Source organism: Amblyomma americanum, chromosome 1, assembly GCF_052857255.1.
Source record: "Amblyomma americanum isolate KBUSLIRL-KWMA chromosome 1, ASM5285725v1, whole genome shotgun sequence".
Classification (NCBI taxonomy): domain Eukaryota; kingdom Metazoa; phylum Arthropoda; class Arachnida; order Ixodida; family Ixodidae; genus Amblyomma; species Amblyomma americanum.
The window spans coordinates 187,759,342-187,778,292 of record NC_135497.1 but is presented as its reverse complement, the minus strand read 5'-3'; the positions used below and the strand labels follow the sequence as shown (position 1 = coordinate 187,778,292).

Sequence of the window (18,951 nt, the reverse complement as noted above, 5' to 3'; positions counted from 1 at the left end):
CTCCTGTCGTCGGTGCGCCGCGGGTGACTTTGGCGCAACAACGAAGGGAGAACCGAAGGGAGAACTTAAACGAACTTTGGAGAAACTTGCCGTCTGCCCCATGGTGCTTATTTGCTACGCTGCCGCCGGAGCAGCGCAACAGCGCCTTCCAAGTCTCGTGATGGGCGAAGGCAGCGCGCGGCGTGTAGGAGACTTGCATGTCCTGCAGCCCAAGCGGCGCACGCGCAGTCCTCGGGACGTATAACCGAAGCGAGAGCGCCGCGCGTGTAGCGTAATCCTCGCGCCCGCCAGCAAGTATATTCTGATGACGATGATGTCCATGTTGGCAACTCTATGGAATGCGAAGTCACGTTGTAGTATCCAGCCATAAAAAAAAGGAGGGGGGGGGGCGACAAAGCGCGCACAGACGTGGTCACTATAGTCGAATACAACTCATGAAGACAACGGCGAATGCTCCTCAAAGGAGGCCCTCCGGTCAACGGCGGCGACCGGTTCTCATAACATCGCGGTTAATCTCCTAACTGTTAATCCCTCATAACGTCGTGGTTAAATTATGTTTGTGGTTTAGATGAAAGTGGGACATGATACCTATGCCGTCTCCGAAAGGGGGCCGTATTCCGAGTTTGTGCCATAATAAAAAGCGTCGTAATCTGCCACAGCAGCCACACCTGATTGGTCGAAACGCTGGAAGCGGATGTGGGGGTTCGGGTGCAGCGAAAAGGGTCGAAGAAACCGGTTTCGTGACGACAAACACCTAGCAACACATGTAGCAGCAGATGCTCAAGGGTAGCCAACATGGCGGCGCGCTTGGAAGCGGAGCCTGTCACTTCGAAGCGAACTCGTCGATGTTACTGTGTTTTTCTGCACGTGAACTGCCTATAAAATGGGTACGGGGTTTTCGCTTCTCTTATCTTGCCTACAACAAATTGGATGATCGATAAATTTGGCTTGTTTTTTTATTTCGTTTTTTATTTGGTAGCTGCTAGGCTTAACGAGCACCGGTTATCGTGGCCTCCGCGGCGCTGCAGCAGCTGATCGCGGAGGCCACGTTGCTGTAGAAACTGTTTCCCTCATTCAAACCGGACGGCTGCACTATATATCACCCGAGTTATCTCGTCTGCGTACGTTGAATGATGCGACACTAATAATAATGTCCTGAAAAATGCTTGCGTTTACTGTGCGCAAACGTGCATTTTCTTGTCTAGAACTCTCAATAGCTGTCGAAGCCCCTGCACCATGATCGTGTGTAATGCATGGTAGCGTGAAACCGCTAATGTGCACGGATGGTCAGTCGCCAGCGAAGCGCTACTACACCGACCCATTTGACATGGCAGAGGTGGTTTTTAGGCGTCCCTTACGATTCTCGATAGCCGCGGCGGTGGTGTGGCTCTGCATTGAGCTCGCGAGTTAGCTTGCAAGTTAATTTCAGGCGTCAGTGTGGGCATGCGCGCGCTTCGTACCATGGCGAACCTATATGAAAACTTCGTCTGCAAAGAGAAACACAGCAAGAAGATTTCTTTAATCCATCCCATTTATTTTATTTGCCGCGGAAAAATTAAAAACCTGACAGCGGCATCTCGCGGTTCTTGCAGTGCCTGCATAAAAGGAATGAAAAACGTCTGATCATAGCACCAACTTAAGTTCAGCGATGTTGCAGACGGTAAGTCGTCACGGCGTCTTGGCTCAGCACAACACGGAGCGCGCATTGTGCAGCAAGTGAGTGCATGCCACAAGTTTTCCTGTACGTTCCCTTTTAACATCAAGCTCAATGTAAAACGCCGTGTTTTGGGAACAAGCTATAGCTGCCATTTATTTACCATCGGCGATCGACCGCTGTAGCAGCCGCCTTCTGTCACTGCAAAGCCATGCGTAGTTGAGTTCGATATCATCTTTAAGTAGACCTCCGGCCTTTACGATATAGAAAATAGTGCCTGAACTATTCTTTTTATTTGTTGAAGTCCAGTGGATAAATAAAGCAGCTTCGATATTACCCCTTTACTGTGGAATGTGATGTGAAACTAAACTTGTGGCTGAAATTTTCCTCTGTTGCATTGGTAGCGTTCCATTTGTGGGCAAAGAGCAATAACGACGCTGGACGTTTCGCTGTGGCAACCAAAACGCTGAGACATCCTGCCGCCGCTCACAGTCGCAACCGAACAGACATCCGCTTCCGGCGTTTCGACCAATCACGTGTGGCCGCTGCAGCAGATCATGACGCTTTTTGTTATGACACAAACTCGGAATACGGCCCCTGGTCTCCTGCTTGCACAATGTTCGCTGGCGCACTGTAATGTGTTAGCACTTGCACGGTGTTGGACAGCTTATCCCCTAGTGAAGTAGATTTCATTCAAGGGAGCAATTTATCATTGATTATCCGTGTAAGTGCAGCCATACAGCTACGAAGGAAAGCTGTTCAACTGTCCCAGAAACTTCGCAGTTAAGGAAAATTCGTCCTGGTCTATAGAGCTCTAATATAAGACCACTGCCTGTACGAGGTAGCCGTTCTACCAAGCTAACCAGGACAGCTAAAGCTGTTGGCAGGGCGAGGTCGAATTGATCAGCAACTCGAAGCGGGAACGGTGAATGTCCAATGAATTAAAGACAGCTTAACCAGTTTTTATTTTTGTCTAATCGCCCAAACCAAAGGACTGTTTAAATACAACGTATTCAGCGGTGAATTCTTTGCGATAGTTTTTGTCGATTCGCGATTCACGACGACCGATGGCGGGTTCGTTCACAATAGTCACGGGCGATGCTCATGGATTACGCCTCCCTTGGCGTAAACCTTAGGTGTACTCCGATTTCTGGGTTAAGCACCAGGTTCGGCACAATGACGCGCATGGGCTCTTGGGTCTGCTCACATATATCGAGCTTGTAGGCTCGCAGCACTTTCATGAAGGTGGTCTTCAGCGACAGCAGTGCTACCCGCTTGCCGATGCAAGTCTTCTGGCCGAGGCCGAAAGGAAAATAAGTGGCTATGTGGCGCTGGTTCGACCCTTCACCCAAAAACCTGTCCGGCCTAAATTCGTCGGGCTCTGGCCACAGCTGCGGATCGTGATGGATGTGCCAGGGCGGCGCCACGACGGTCACTCCTGCCGGAATGAAGCGACCGAGCACGGTGGTGTCCTGCGCGCACTGGCGCATCACCATGATGGGCACGGACGGGTAGAGGCGCAGGCTCTCCTTGACCACTGCGTCCAGTCGCTCGAGCTGATGCAGCTGGTCGAAGGAGAGCTCGGCCTCGCCTGGGAAGCGTGCTTCCACCTCTTCGAGGATCCGGGCCTGTTCCTCGGGGTGCTTGGCCACAAGATACATAGTGAACGCGAGCGCCGCTGACGTAGTGTCAAAGCCTGCCATCAGGAGAATGATGCAGTTCGAGATAATATAGCGGTCTTCGATCACTTTTCTGCCGTAAGCGTGCTCGCCGTCTTTGTCGCCGGTCTGGGCGTCCAAGATCATCTGCAGTATGTCGTTCGAACGGGGCCTTTGGCCTGCGCGACGGAGCCGGGCGGTGGTGTCCACGTCGTCCATCATTTTCTTCACGCAGCGCGAAAAGGTCGTCAGCGGGTACAGGTAGCGGAGAATGGCACGCACACCGGGAAACGCGAACGCACTCTCGAAGGCCACCTTGTCTGCATCTTGGAAGAGTCTCTGCATCCCAGACAACACGGGGTCGTCCGACTGTCTCTGGCAGTCAACCTAAAGAGCATTTTAGGGCCCTTATATAGTGTCGGCTCACGCACAGTTCGCAGCAAATGATGGTACAACGTGGGTTTTTATATGCTTACCTCCCAGGCGAGGGCCGTTTTCGTGATGATGTCTAGCGAAAGTCTCTGCGCTCTGTGGTAGACTTCGGCCACATCTCCTTTCCGGCACTGATCGTGAAGCTCGTTGAGGAACACGTCCGAGCACTTGCTTACAGTGTCGAAGATGAGCTTCACTTTGTTGGCCGTGAACCCCTGGTTCAGCACCGAGCGTACCTTTTTCCACGTCTCGCCTGTTGGAAGGAACACACCAAGTAGCTAAGCCCCTTTCCGTGCCAAGGTCGACACTGCAGTCGTAGTGATGTGTAAAGCCACATATTCACTACAGACTGACGACCATAGCAGGTGTCCTAGCTATCTTTAGCCAATGCTTATACACTGCATCATAATAGGTGCAGGCAACTAATACCATGTTTTAAGTTGCAACTTAAACCATTTTTTAATCTTTGGCTAATTATAGCTGTGACATCTGGTAGGAGCGCAAGATACACTGCTTATCGGGTTTACCACACATATGGAACTTTCGTATTATGAAACTTTTTTATCTTTGGTAGTGATAAGTTGCTTATTGCGCGCAGGCACTTGCTGCTTGTAAGGGCGGCATAAACAATTACGCTTTTTCAGCTTGATCGAAACCTAATCATGTGACTAATTAACTATTAGCATCCACATGAGCGCACCCTTTACATCGTTCATCTTGCGGCGAGAATCACCACATTCGTAGACGTAGAGTGTTTGTTTTAGTCTCTGTCCCATTCCTTTTTTTTTCCTAATACCTTCACGGTGCGGCAGCATCCTTAACGCGTGCTCCTTGCGTTCAATCCACCGCATGTTTGGGCACTGGCACATCCCGTCTATACGTGTAGCGTCCAAGAGGCTTTTCGAAGTGTTTGGCGGCGTCTTACGAACGTGTCTCCCACACGGTCACGAAGAAGGTCGCAGGAAGCGCAAGGCTCAGGGCGCGGGCCGGGATTGGTCACGTGGTCACGGGCGAGCGCGGGCCCTATCCGAAGACGACGAAGGTAACACGAGACACCCTTCCTTGCACATCGTGCTTCCTCTCGCCGGCGGTGCAAGGAAGAGCTACGCGTGATCGGTGGTGCGAGGCTTATGTCAACAGCTCTCGCTTTAAAGGCTACGCAGCTTTCTCAGAATTTTGTTTGTGAAAGAAAATTAAGCTGGGAGCTTTCCTCTGGAGCTGTTTTGCTGCGCTTATGTGGATTGTAATGAGTAGTGCGCTGTGCAACCGTGAGACCTCCAGGTCAGTGCGGTAGAAAAGAATATATATATATATATATATATATATATATATATATATATATATATATATATATATATATATATATATATATATATATATATATATATATATATATATATATATATATATATATATAAACTTTGCTCAAATATGACCAGAAACCGTGGGTCCGAGTCAGTCTTAAATGGCGCTGTATGGTTTATCACTCTTAATATCGCATGTTTGGTAAAGTTAATTGGTGGTTATCAGTGGTGATACAGTTGAAAGAGAAAATCATTCTGATAACCTCAAACTGGGTAATGTCGTTTCGAAATTCTTTTGAAACATGCGCCGCCTGCTTTTGTGACTGACGCCAAGAGGTTACGGTGTGTCGTCTGCTGCGCTGGGCGAAATATGCGGGAGGCCTCTTAATTGCCGCATATATACAGCTCTCCAGTATACCTTGGTATACTGGAGAACTGTTTTGACTTTGTTGCGTTTTGACTTTTTTTTTCTCCGTGTTTGTACCATATATGTAGTACGCGTGAAGACAGGCACTTGCCAAACAAACAGGCAACAAATAAACTAAATAAAATAAGAGATGTGTGCCGCTGCTTCAGCGTATGCACACCTCGAGTGCACCCGCAGCGGATAGAAAAGCATTTGCAGAATGATTGTGAAAGACATGCCTGCCTCTAAACTTGTCGTCTTCTGATCTCTTGCTAGGTGCAAGACATTGCATGGTTCAAGCTGAAACTTGCCTTTTATGAAAAGCAGGGAGCTAGCGAAAGGTTCGATGTCAAGGGAGTACATGGGCCTGTCCTGGAATGCGTGGCTGTCCTTGACGAAGCACTCCCTGATCATCTCAGTGTCCGTAATCACCATGTAGGGCTCCTTAGCCAGGTAGAAGCCGAACACTTTGCCGTACTTGTCGATCCACTCCTGCATGACCTGCAAGCGTTGCGCAGAGCTGAGAGCGTTAAAGGTGCGCTCTGGAAAAGGGAGGGGGTGGGGAGGTCTTACAAAAAAAAGGAGTTAATAGCTGCCACATTTGCAGCCATGCAGGCTCTTAGAAATTCGTTGAGTAAAGGTACTGCGAAAAATAATACAAAACACGGACGAGAAGGGCACAAGGACGGACGCCCTTGTGCCCTTCTCAACGATGTACGATCGACTCTCCCAACAGCATGCACTCTTAGAAACTGTAGATGCAAGTATGTGGGAGGATTTATGAGGAAAGGGCTATACAAGCGAGAAATTTTATATAGGAAAGTCATGCTGAACCCAATTTTTCGATGAAAAGGGGCAAGAAATTACATGGTCGAAATGGGTATGTCGTTTCTACGTCGAAAGACGACTCGTCATACTGTTTTTAGCGAAGTCATTGACGATAACTTGACACTGGATCGTTTTAAAGGAGTCCGCCACCTGCTTGCAAAATTCTGCGCAGGTTCATTTTCTTCGAAACTGAGAAAGCAACCAGTGCCAGTACGCACGCGTGCAACCAGTCAGCCACGCGACGGCAACAGAAGCAGTGCTCAAGTGTCGGAAAATTATATGATCGCGTTGGGCATTTCATGTTGTGCATTGGGTGTGTTTTTTTTTATAATGTATAGTTCGCATATATATAGCCCGCAAAGCGCAAACTTTCAACTTATAAACATGCATAGCCCGCGGGATGTATACCGAAAATTACTGTACTCACATTAATTGAAAAAAAACATGCTCTGCACTAAGCATTTCCCCAATCATAACGCGCCCGCTAGATAGCGGCACCTTTCTATCGCGGCAGCGGTTGTGGAGGTGGTCGTTCGATGGGTGTACTTGTAGGATACCTAACGTTGTAAAATTTTGCTGATCTGCGTCGTCCAATCCCGTTACAAAGATGTCATCAAAGTACATGGTGACATGGCGCATGTCTTGTAGCAAATTTTCCATTTCTCTCTGGAATATGGCCGGCGCTGAAGCTACTCCGAAAGGTAGTCTGGTGTACTGGAAGAGGCCCTGAGGCGTATTGATGGTCACTAGCTTCTGTGAGCTCGTGTCAAGTTCTAACTGCTGGTAAGCGTCTTTCAGGTCCAGCCTCGTAAACTTTTTGCCACCTGAAAGTTTCGCCCATAGGTCCTCGACTCGCGGCACAGGATATTTTTCCAGCACTATGGCACCGTTAACTGTGACCTTGAAGTCGCCACATATGCGCACGCGGCCGTCTTGCTTGAGTACAGGAACAATTGGGGATGCCCACTCAGACGTTCTGACGGGTGTAAATATTCGTCTGATCGGGCAAACCTCGCTCAATTCTATGCGCCAATATTCTTATTAGAAGTTAAGGTGAAAGACCCAAATGCGCGATAACTGCCTGGCGGGCAGCTTCATGTACCGCGCCATGACGGAAACTATAAAGTTAGAGAAAATTGGGAGATAGCTAAAATAAGGGTAGGTAAATGTGCGGACCTAGATAAACGGAGCACGCTATTCTCTTCTCAACGATATCGCTCATTTCGCAACTGAAATGTTGGAACACTGTGTACCTACACTGGCCGTGTGGCCGTGGCGTTCGGCGGCCGATCCAAAGGCCTCGGGATCGAACCCCGACTGCTGCGGCCACATTTCGCTGCAGGCGAAATACAGAAACACCCACGTGCTTCGCGATGTTAGGGTACGTTAAAGAACCCCAGTCGGTCGCAATTTTTAAGGGGGGAGAGAGAGACAAAGTAATTTAATGAAAGGAAAGGTGGAGAGGTCTGCGGTAAGGTCACCCTGGCCTGCTACCCAACACTGGGAAAGGGAAAGTAAAAGGAGAGTGAGGATGTGAACAATTATTAAGGAACCGTCCATTATATATGTGGCGTCCCGCATAGCCCACGTGCAGCTCCATGATACAGTTTGGCACGTTTCGTGAGACGCTCGCAGGGGGTCTCTTACTTTTGCTCACGATAATTCAATACTGTCAGTTTTGGTAGCTTAGTGAAGCTTCTGTTTCTTTTGTGTATCTGTTTCTGTATTTGTTTTTGAAGTATTACAAAGTCCAGATCCTCTATTCGTGGTGCCTTGTATTGTGGAGAATGGTATTTTCTCGTATATTAGCAATTGGGAGGCCCGGTATAGTTGTACTATACGGTGGTACTGGGATGTCGCAGTGACCAGAGCGAACACGAATGCACCATACTTTGGATGTCCGAGCTCTTTTCGCACGTGTGCACAAAATTTGGTCATCTGTCGTGCGACGCCCTATGCACCTGTAATCAAACTCCGTCATGCGCACTTGCGTTCACTCTTGCTGTGGATGACCCAGTGTTTAGCACGGAGGTGCAGCCGCTATCTTATTGCGGCGGTCGAATTCCGATGGAGGCGAAATTCTAGAGGCCCGTGTACTGTGCGATGTCAGTGCACGTAAAAGAACCCCAGATGGTCGGAATTGCCGGAGCCCCTCACTACGGCGTCCCTCATAGCCCGAGTCGCTTCGGGACGTTAAACCCCCATAAACCAATCCAAGCCAGCCTTTGTCACTAGTAAAGCCAGCGGTCCCAAGTAACTCTTTTTATTCCCGCACAGCTTCCTCGTCTACAAGTCCAGCATCTTCAACATGTACACCTGCCTTGCTCTAATATTCCCCTGGGCACTTTAACCTGGGTTATACAACCTTGGTCAAAAGTCTTCAGGCCAGAAGCTTTTCGCTTGACCCGCATATAATGGCGCTATCATGGCACCATTAAAGACCAAATGACCTTGAAATGCGAGGCGAAGGTTCCTTCTCGCGGGAGAGAAGCTTGCTGCTTGGCGTATATAGCGTGAATGCTCCGTGAAGCGGAGCATTCAAGGGTGATTCATTCCACTACAAGTGAACGCTGTGGCCTGAAAGCTTTTGACGGGGGTTGTTCATGAAAGATGCCGCCAGGGTACAATCTGCAAGGAAGCAAGCGGCCTGCACACCTGTATGCGGTTCCTCTGCAGCTGCTTCCAGCTGCCCCAGATGAGGTCCGGCTTGGGCCCCGGGTAGCCGAGCCGCGTGAACAGGCCCTGCTGCCTCCGGCGCGTCAGCCACGCCAGGGCTACGGCCACCACTGCCACCAGCACGGCGGCGTTCCACAGCTCCCAGGCGCTCGCCATGTCAGCCTGCGCCAAAAATCGTGCGTGAGTGGCCCGGCTACCTCTCCTGCAGCCTTCCCCTTAATCTCCAATTAACCCAGTCCTGCGCCAGCTGTGACCACCCTGTTCCCGCAAACTGTCTAATCTCATCCGCCCACCTGACTCTTTGCCGCCCCTGCTGTGCTTGCCTTCTAATGGCGAGCCACAATTATAATTACAATGAGGCACCTAACTTGTTAAGAAACTTGTTAACGTGTCTGAACTTTTCTGGTGTCTGCCACAGTGTACGATAGCATGTGAAAGAAGACGCCCTTTTAACAAAAAAAAAATTATTTTAATATGTAAGTTAAAGCTACATCGTGTGCCGCCTTGGAACACTAGGTGATTAATGAACAAGTTCAGGGCATGCTAGATGAGGGAATGGTTCAGGAGTCGTCCAGTTCTTGGGCAGTTCCAGTAATTATGCTTTGGAAGAAAAAGACTTTTTACCAGGTGTTCCAGCGAACACTTTCAAAAATATGCTTTTTGGGGTTAAAATATGGGTTTTGCGGCATAGTATTGCCAGTGTTGGCGGACATGGGAAAACCGATGAATCGCCTTAAGTAATAAGCTGCTGAACTAATTTTTATGGATTAATTTTTTAACTAATACAATTAGTCGCCTAGTTGCAACTAGAGATGTGTAGCCGGTCGTTGGTAATAGCCATATCAGTTAATAGAATTTCGAAAACACGATTACCCTCGCCGCTGTGGCTCGACAAAATTTGGCTTTTTCGACTAGTTACGTGCACATGGAGGGGTTGCTTTGCTTGCATGCTATCAAAAGCGCACGTATTTTCGCACGATGCAGCCAAATTTTGTCGAGCCACAGCGGCGAGGTCGTGTTTTCGAAATTCTAAGAACTGATATGGCTATTGCTAACGACCGGCTACAAATCTCTAATTTCAACCAGCTTCCTATCTGTGTAGTTAAAAAGTAAGTTATCAGAAATTAGTTAACCTGCTTACTACGTAAGACAATTCACCCGCTTTCTGGTGTCCGCCGACACTGGTTATATTGAGCCGCAAAATCTACATCTTTACCCCAGAAAGCCTATTTTTGAAATTTTTTGAAGTCTTCGCTGAAACACCTGGTATATACGCGGCGGCTTACTGCCGCCGTCTGAGTGACAGTCATCAGAAAGGACGTACTATCAGGGACGAAACTGCCCAGGACGCGCCGCCACTGGATCAAATACATCGCTTAGAGTCACTGGATAAGTTCCTATACCATTTCACGCGCTAAGGGGCGCTCCTCTGGAAGCGTCTGCTCATTGGATTGGTGCGAGCAGAAGCTCACAGAATGAGACGACAAGCTGGCGCGCTTCCCGGCGTATGTCGCCACTCTGATGAGGCGTGTACGATGGCAAGCTGCATTTATTTTTGCTGGAGAGTTGATTGTTCCGGGGACATTCTCAGACAAGCGCCCCTCCTAGCAGGAATGGACACGGTGATAAAAAAAAATATGCCTCCGTCGGCGATACGTTTTTTGCGAGCGCTCGCGCGTCCTTGGCACTTCTGTCCCCGATAGCATACCTGTGCTTTCCTTCTGCTTTTCTTACTTCTCTGGATATCAGGTTCAGGACACTGGCAGATTCGTGTGCATCCAGCCTACAAGGAAAAAGAAAAAAACGACATTTATAACGCCTGACGGACTTTTTCAAATTTGATGTTTTACGCTCCAGTCTTCGCAAGCGCCTGTAACGTTATACTTCAAAAGATTTATGGAGGTAGCTTGAAATGGCAGATTAGTATTTGGGCTGCCTGGATGATGTCATATTCGCGAAGACATTCTATGAGCATAACGAACACGTAGCCCTTGCCGGGCTGCTCGCACAATGCCGGCCCAATTAATGTTCATTTCGAAGTGGTGGCACTTTGGTGAGCGTCAAACGTTGATGCTTTGTCGCATTCATTTGTTTGAGTGTCAAAAAACGCATTCTGTCGCATTCATTTGAATTCTACAGAATGCGTTTTGAGTCGATTTTTCGAGATAAAAAGCAGGTTTTGAGAAGGAAAGGCGTGACTCGTCCTCTACTTTCTTCCTCGACGTTTTTGCACGTACCCTCAAAAAGTGGACTGGAGTCGACTTCTGCCGCATTCATTTGAATTCGACAGAATGCGTTTTGAGTCGATTTTTCGAGCTAAAAAGCAGGTTTTGAGAAGGAAAAGTGTGACTCGTCCTCTACTTTCTTCCTCGAGGTTTTTGCACGTACCCTCAAAAAGTGGACTGGAGTCGACTTCTGCCGCATTCATTTGAATTCGACAGAATGCGTTTTGAGTCGATTTTTCGAGCTAAAAAGCAGGTTTTGAGAAGGAAAAGTGTGACTCGTCCTCTACTTTCTTCCTCGAGGTTTTTGCACGTACCCTCAAAAAGTGGACTGGAGTCGACTTCTGTCGCATTCGTGTAAACGTTAGACCAACAGGGCATGAAGGTTGATCCTAGAAAAACTGCTGACATTGAGTCATTAAGCAGCCAAAGACAGTCAAAGAGCTCCGCCGCTTATGGGGCTACGCTCTTATTTCCGCCGTTTCATTTGTCGTTTTGCTGACATCGCCTGCCCGTTGACGTGCCTTCTCTACATTGATTTACATGGGCAAATGATTTTCATGAAATCCATGATTTCCATGGGCATGCTCTAGTGCAACAGATCTGTAGAGGTGGTCCTTGTTGGTATTTGAGCCAAATTTGAAAGTTCTGCGTGGACCCTGTAATTTAGAATTATATTTGCTTTAAATTGATGCTCTAAATTGACCACAATCTACATAGAAAAATGAGAAAAAAATCCAGATATTAGCAGTAAGGTTCATATAGCGAAGGGACTCTCCGTCCGCCATGTTACATCAGGCAGCCCTTGAACCACTGGCTGGAAGAACAAAGGCTGCCCGGCTGCGTTTTTTTTTTTCACTTTTTGTATTTTCAAAAACTAGGGATTCAGCCACAGGGCTACTTCGAAAGGGACACAACCAGACCTTCACGACATAAACATAGTCATATCATCAAGCCAATATTTGCCCGCACGAATTTCTACAAATATTCATTTTTCCCGAAAACAATATCCGACTAGAATTCTCTTCGTCATGATCCTCCTCTCCTTTCTTCAACCTTTTGAGAGCCCATATATCTGACTGTATGGTTAGAAATGATGATTATTTATTAACAGTGCATAGTGTGCTTCTTTGTCTATATGCTTGTGTTTGGGGCATGTACTCTCACAAAGTTTATTTGCTTTGTAACCTTGTTTATCTTTGTTATTATGTTTTCTTGTAAGTTGTAACTTCACCATTGGTGCTGATCCTAAGGCATAGTGCCTACTAACAAATTTATGTACCCTCTCCTGCTTATACCAATTCGGTCTGCAGTATTCTGTAAATAAATAAAATAACTCGCAACCGATTGGGGCGACACCTTATGGCCGATTCACACGACGGACTGTTCGCCCGCGGCCCGCGCATCATGTGTTCGTGCGTCACCAAACTGAGAGGCGTGCTGTCGGCCCACGGACTGGACAACCAAGGAAGTTCCAGTGCCTCTGCCCTCGCCGGAATTAGCGGCGGCCCGCGAAGATGCGCGCTCCAGCTCTGGCAACCACCGCTCTTGCCAGTATTTCGGCTGCCGCATTTCGCTGAGTGGCGTTGAGCTGGCGCGCTGTTTTGACAAGCTGCACTGCGTTCGCTACTATGACGAAGTGATCGACTCGGCTAGCAAGACTGCCCAGGCCATTGAGGAATTGGACAAAGGGCCGCACCTGCACCATTCAATCGCAGTCATGGGTCGGGAGGAAAAACCAGATTGACCAGCGTTGCCAAACGCTTTAAAATAATCTGGCAACAGTCGTACACCCAGCGCGTCGTCTGCTCTTTTGGTCCGTCGCATCTGATTGACGTCATCGGATTGCAGGCCAGTTTTTAGTGACGCACGAACACGTGATGCGTGGGCCGCGGGCGAATGGACCGTCGTGTGAATCGGCCATTACCGCGCCACGTCCCCGGCCAGCTTGAAGGCTCGCCCAGACAGTAACGTTGGCCCAGACTGCCCACTGACGTCGTCTGGGAGGGGGGGGGGGGGATGAGGCGCGGTGAGCTGCCGCGAGCATCAATTTAAAACAAATATATTTCTAAATTATAGGCTCCACGCAGAGCTTTCAAACTTGACTCGAATATCCGCAAACGGCGCGCCTTTTCAGATCGGTTGCACTATAGAGCATGCCCATCGAAATCATTTCAGGATTCCTTTAAATATAGACCCCGAGTGAAACACCTCCATTCGCCAATTGAAGTTCCTCCTGACGTCGCATCCTATATTCCAGCATTTTGACCCTTCTGCACCAACAAAAGTTCACACGGATGCTGATGCTATTCGCGTCGGTGGTGCTCTATGGTTGGTAGCTGTGACGAGAAAGAGCTTAACTGTTATTGGGTATGTGAGCGCAGCTATACCCGGTCACCAAATAAGAATGCCCTGAAGCGATCTTCTCCGTGCAACGATTTCGCGTCTGCTTTTACCGACACCTATTCGCGGTCCATCGCTCTCGCTGCTGGCTTATCAACATTCGAGATCCGTGCGGTCGCCTTGCGCGCTGGGCTGTTCATCTCCAAGAGCATGATTTCGCAGTTGTGCATGCATACCGAGTGATCCTTTTTAATCTTTACAACTTTAGAGAAAAATGACGCTGATGGTTAAGTGCATCCTGCCTTCACTGAGTGTGTGTTGGGCTCGACGGACACAAGATTACTAGGTAGTTGTCACGGTTATGCGTTTTGCGACTGTACGGTACGCGACCAGGTGCACACTGCGTCAGCGTGACAAATTCCCTGTATCCGTACTCTACATTGTTTGCTGTGACGCCCCCAAGCGGTCCGTTTGAGCAAGACCTTCCTGAGTCCATTTCTAAAGTCTCCAACTCAATCGTTGGATCGTCGTTTGAGCCGACTGCCTCACCTGTTTATAATGAAAAATAAACAAAAACGACTCCTCTTCCATCGGTTACCGCCTATACCAAGTGCCCTTTTCATACTCTGCTCTTTCATTTCACGACATTGAACCCAACGGGTCATAATTACTGTCAGAGGCCGTCAGTTCGCTGCTGATGTCTTTGAGGAGCGCGCGTTTGTGCACATGAGCTTTCTGACACTCAACGCCCTATCGCCCACAGACGAGCCGTAAGACTGGGCGCACCATACCGGTCTCTAACCAACATGCGTTCCATGTGTGTGGACTCGTATCGTAAGAACTGCAGGGCACCATAATGTCTTCCATCACATACGCCTTCAACACCGCGACACGTAAGACGACATAGTATAGTCCATTTTTTCCTCCTGTCCTGTTGAATGCCAAGAGCGCGCCTAAACACGCTGTATACGATGACCGTCGTGGGCTTATCACCTGTACCCTTATGTGGTTGCTGACTGACTACGCGACGTGACTTACGAGGTCAAATGTCTCACCGCAACTGATCTTAGCTGAACAAGAAAAAAAGAACGCATGCCCATTTGAAGCCCTGCCGTTCTTGCGAAACTGCATAGCTCGTCCCGTGCCCCAGGCAGGGACAGCGAAGGCTGCTCTGCCGCCTCCAAAGCAGGGAGCGCCGGCCCACGTAAGGGTCGGCATCCCACAGGACTTCCCCCCGTTGGGGGAGGTCTGAAACGCACACACCCGCGGCTTCTACGCGGTCCTCCAGCACCTCTCAATCATGAGGTGATGGACACAACTCCTCCCTCGCCCCCGCTGCAGCGGTGGCAAAGCTCTCTCGAGCTCTGTACCCGCTGGTAATAAAGTTTCACCACCACACCCTTCCTTCCGTTCCCGCGAACAAACACTACATACTTTACTTGGCGCAGTATGTTCTAAGCATGCGTTCCTTCAGCAGAAATTACGAATTTCGCGCGCTTTCTTCCGCATCACTGGGGAATTCTCTCTTTTAAAGTTGTTTCTCCTGTATCGTGGCGCTCACATTAAACCTATCATGGCTCAACGGCCGCCTGTCGAACTCAAGAAGAACTGATGATGATGAACACTATGATCCATAGCGCAGCAACAAAACAGGGGACAAACACAAGCGCTAAGTTTTGTTGCTGCGCTATGGATCATAACGCTTACCCACTAGCCCGAACCTTCACCTTGTTAAATGAGGAACACAGTGGTCACTGATTTGATGGAGCTGCTCCAAATGTCATTGAGAATTTCAGAGGGAGTTGAGATGCCTCGTCAGCAGCTTCTTTCTGGCTAATTAAAACTTGTAATTCTATACTTACAACTTGTAGAAATTGGCGGAAGAAATGCATTACGCACGAGTACGCTTGCGCAGGCTGATCCGGTATTACGGGTCCGGTATTACGTTCCTCTGCGCGGTGACGGCCGGCTACAGGTCAAATCATAAAGCAGTTTCACCACTTATCCACACACGCCCTCCTTCGGAGAGAGAGGGGCGCATCTATTCCAGCGCAACCGGGCATGAAGAGGAAAATTTTGTTCCGAGAGAAGGCAGGTTACTGGACGACCTTCACCCGATCAGCAACCAGGAAAGAAAGCAGCGTCGCCCGAAGTCGCTCTGCGTTCCATTGCGATCTCTAACCTATGTCGAGCTATTAAGTGTACTTAATAATTCTTAATTCCTTTTAATAGACACAACCGAGTCAAAACACGCCTCTTTAGGTGCAACTTTGGGCGTAAGTTTTCAGGCTACCACTATTGTTGCTGGCTCACTGAGGCTGGTGCTGCACTCCTAACGCTCCAGAACTTCAGAGGATGCGGAGAGCCTAGGCCCCGCCCCTACCCCTGGGGTTGCACCAGTGGTGCACCTTCGATCGAAGCAAAGGCACGCAAAGAAAGCGCTTGTTGGTTCAAGCGCCTTGTTTTTGTCAACTGCCTTTATCTACTGAGCATAGCCTTGTTTGCCCTGTCGCGTGGGAACTTTTTATTTGAAAAAAAAATAGCAGTGACCCTGGGCCAGTCAATCCGACGAAGAAGATGACAGAGGCACGTGCAAAAATTGTGTTCATTACCTTGTCAGCGCGCGCATCCGCGTCACTTTCTTCATCCCGGCTGTTGTATTCGTTTATCGCTAATTCTCTCGCGTCCTTATCGGTTGGCTCTGAAATCGCCGAGGTGGCAGCACACCGCGCGTGGAGAGCCTTCGAAAATCCACTGGGTGCTAGCCACGAAGGGCTTTGGCGTTGCCACTGCGACGCTAGACGTTCTTTCAGTCGGCACCTAATAATAATAATTGGTTTTTGGGGAAAGGAAATGGCGCAGTATCTGTCTCATATATCTTTGGACACCTGAACCGCGCCGTAAGGGAAGGGATAAAGGAGGGAGTGAAAGAAGAAAGGAAGAATAGGTGCCGTAGTGGAGGGCTCCGGAATAATTTCGACCACACGGGGATCTTTAACGTGCACTGACATCGCACAGCACACGGGCGCCTTAGCGTTTTTCCTCCATAAAAACGCAGCCGCCGCGGTCGGGTTCGAACCCGGGAACTCCGGATCAGTAGTCGAGCGCCCTAACCACTGAGCCACCGCGGCGGGGAACAGTCGGCACCTACCATTCGAATTATTTGCAGTATCGTGTTATCAGCGCTCAAACGACGCGAAGCGAGCGTTCGGAGCGACCTGCGGCTATAGTTTGTTCGCCAGTAGTGCACGGGAAAGCGATGCATGTCACCCTACGCCACACGTAAGTGAGCAGAAGTTCGTGGGCATCGTTATGATGCTGTTATGAGCTTCTACTCTATTTGCAACAATTGCACAGGCTGCAACTTACAGGTTTGAAGAGAATCACCGTTGATCGCAAACATCAAGCATGGTTTCTTAAAAATAGATAAAACATTTTTGGAGCGGGGTGTTGCAGTATGTTTATGTAAAATGTTTTAATGCTGATAGTGCGAGTTTTTGAATCACATAGTCTATTGGTGTAGGCAGGCTATTGGTGTAGAGGATAGTCATAGTCAACTTTTTTCCATTCACCCACCTCCCTCCTCCTTCCTGCGAAGCCTATGCACACGCGCGTTTAGCTGAAAAGAACGGCACTAGCTAGCTAAACTTAGCATCCGTTTGCTCTCCACAACGGCCTGAAATAACTGCGCGTAGCGTTTGTTTCCTCGATGATGCCGAGGGGTGGACGCGCGGCATGGCTCTCGCGAGACTCCCCGATACATTCACAGAAGGTCAGAAACATCGTCAAAAAATAAATCGCAAGCGCCCTCCTATAGGTTCAGCAATTCGCAATGTATCAGGAGAAGAATGATGCGCGTCAGCGAGTGTCGATTTGTTGGTGCGATTAAAACTGTCGAGGTCGAAGACCGAATCTACCTGCGCATCGCGTACCCCGACAACCTCCGCCAGAAGTCGTGGTCGCTTCGCCTCACGTTCAGCAGCTGGTACGAAGCACGTTTCACGTCAGCACTGATGACAATTAAAGCTCGCGGTTTGCACGCAGTTTGTCGTTCGCGGCGAGAGATCATGCAAGAGCTGCACAGCGCCGTTCGTAGCTGCCGTCGCGTGTAACGAAATTCACCCACCGTGGTGCGTGCAGTCGGCGAAGCGTTCACCAGACCGGCGCAGACTGTGCTCGGATCACGGGCGGCTGCAGGGCGCCGTCGCCGCGGGTTCGGGGGATAACCGGTATGCGCGACTGCGTTCACGGTGGCTGTGGCGATGCGCCACACAGGCGACGGCGCTGAGAAGCAGGAAAACAAACGTCGCGGCCTCAAGCCGCCTTATATAGAGCAACAAGGGCGCCTCTTTCGAGCTACGTACGGTCGTTGTGCATTCGGAAAAGGGTGGACTCTGCCGCGTACGGGGCCCAAGAATGAAAGAAAGACAAAAGAAAAAAAAAGCTGGCCGAGGTTTCATTGGCTTTTGACCGTGCAACAACACCCTGCCAAAAGGGTGCGCTCTTTCTATTGGAAAGCGAGTAATTAAGCGAGCACCAGATGGTCAGACAATTTTACGGCTCTTTTTCGCGACTAAGAGTTTGCCACCCGACTCCGCGTTTTCGGTTAATGTGTCAAGCAAGGCATATACGCCTTAAAACTCAAAGGTCGGTTACGACTTTGTAAAGCGAGATTAAGCAACAGCTGTGGAGGAATTTAATAATAATAATAATTGGTTTTTTGGGGAAAGGAAATGGCGCAGTATCTGTCTCATATATCATTGGACACCTGAACCGCGCCATAAGGGAAGGGGAAGGAGGGAGTGAAAGAAGAAAGGAAGAAAGAGGTGCCGTAGTGGAGGGCTCCGGGATAATTTCGACCACCTGGGGATCTTTAACGTGCACTGACATCGCACAGCACACGGGCGCCTTAGCGTTTTGCCTCCATAAAAACGCAGCCGCCGCGGTGGGTGACATCCAAATCCTTTATTCAGCATTTTTTTCTCTTACAAGCGGAAGGAAAAAAGATATTAGGACAGTACCAAAAATGTGCTATCCTTGTAGCTCGACGAGGTTCCTGCCCCTGACCTAATTGGCATGGGTTAGACAAACAAGCACTTGTGTACAAAACTGAATAGAATTTACGATAACATCATATTACACGCGCACATATACAGGTGGTCCAAATTTCCGCATGCCTTCACTACGGCGTCCCTCATAGCCTGAGTCGCTTTGGGAGGTTAAACCCCCATAAACCACAATAAATACACTGCATAAGTATGCACAGGTCACCGGAATCTAATTAAGAACAACAATAAAAACAAAAATAAAACGGCACAGAACATTGGAATGCACATTTTGTATGCAGTAGATCGTTATTCATTGTATAAATCATAGTAAAGATGGCGTATTTGCATGCTGTGTAATATATGAGATATTCTTTCCATAT

General features: G+C 48.9%; 1 protein-coding gene across 2 annotated transcripts; it reads right to left on the bottom strand.

The window, feature by feature from the left end:
- Positions 1-2,610: 2,610 nt before the first annotated feature.
- LOC144114381 (cytochrome P450 3A29-like) lies at positions 2,611-17,746 on the bottom strand. 2 transcript variants are annotated; one of them, XM_077648074.1, is made up of 6 exons: positions 17,650-17,746; positions 10,667-10,741; positions 8,938-9,120; positions 5,766-5,955; positions 3,789-3,997; positions 2,611-3,699 (listed from the first exon to the last, which is right to left on the bottom strand). In XM_077648074.1, the coding sequence occupies exons 3-6, from the start codon at positions 9,112-9,114 to the stop codon at positions 2,764-2,766; spliced, it is 1,512 nt and encodes a 503-aa protein (XP_077504200.1). In that variant the 5' UTR covers positions 9,115-9,120; positions 10,667-10,741; positions 17,650-17,746; the 3' UTR covers positions 2,611-2,763. The 2 variants fall into 2 exon arrangements, with proteins under 2 accessions (XP_077504200.1, XP_077504199.1); XM_077648073.1 differs by having other exon boundaries at positions 10,693-10,741; positions 17,650-17,745.
- Between the last annotated feature and the right edge of the window lie 1,205 nt (positions 17,747-18,951).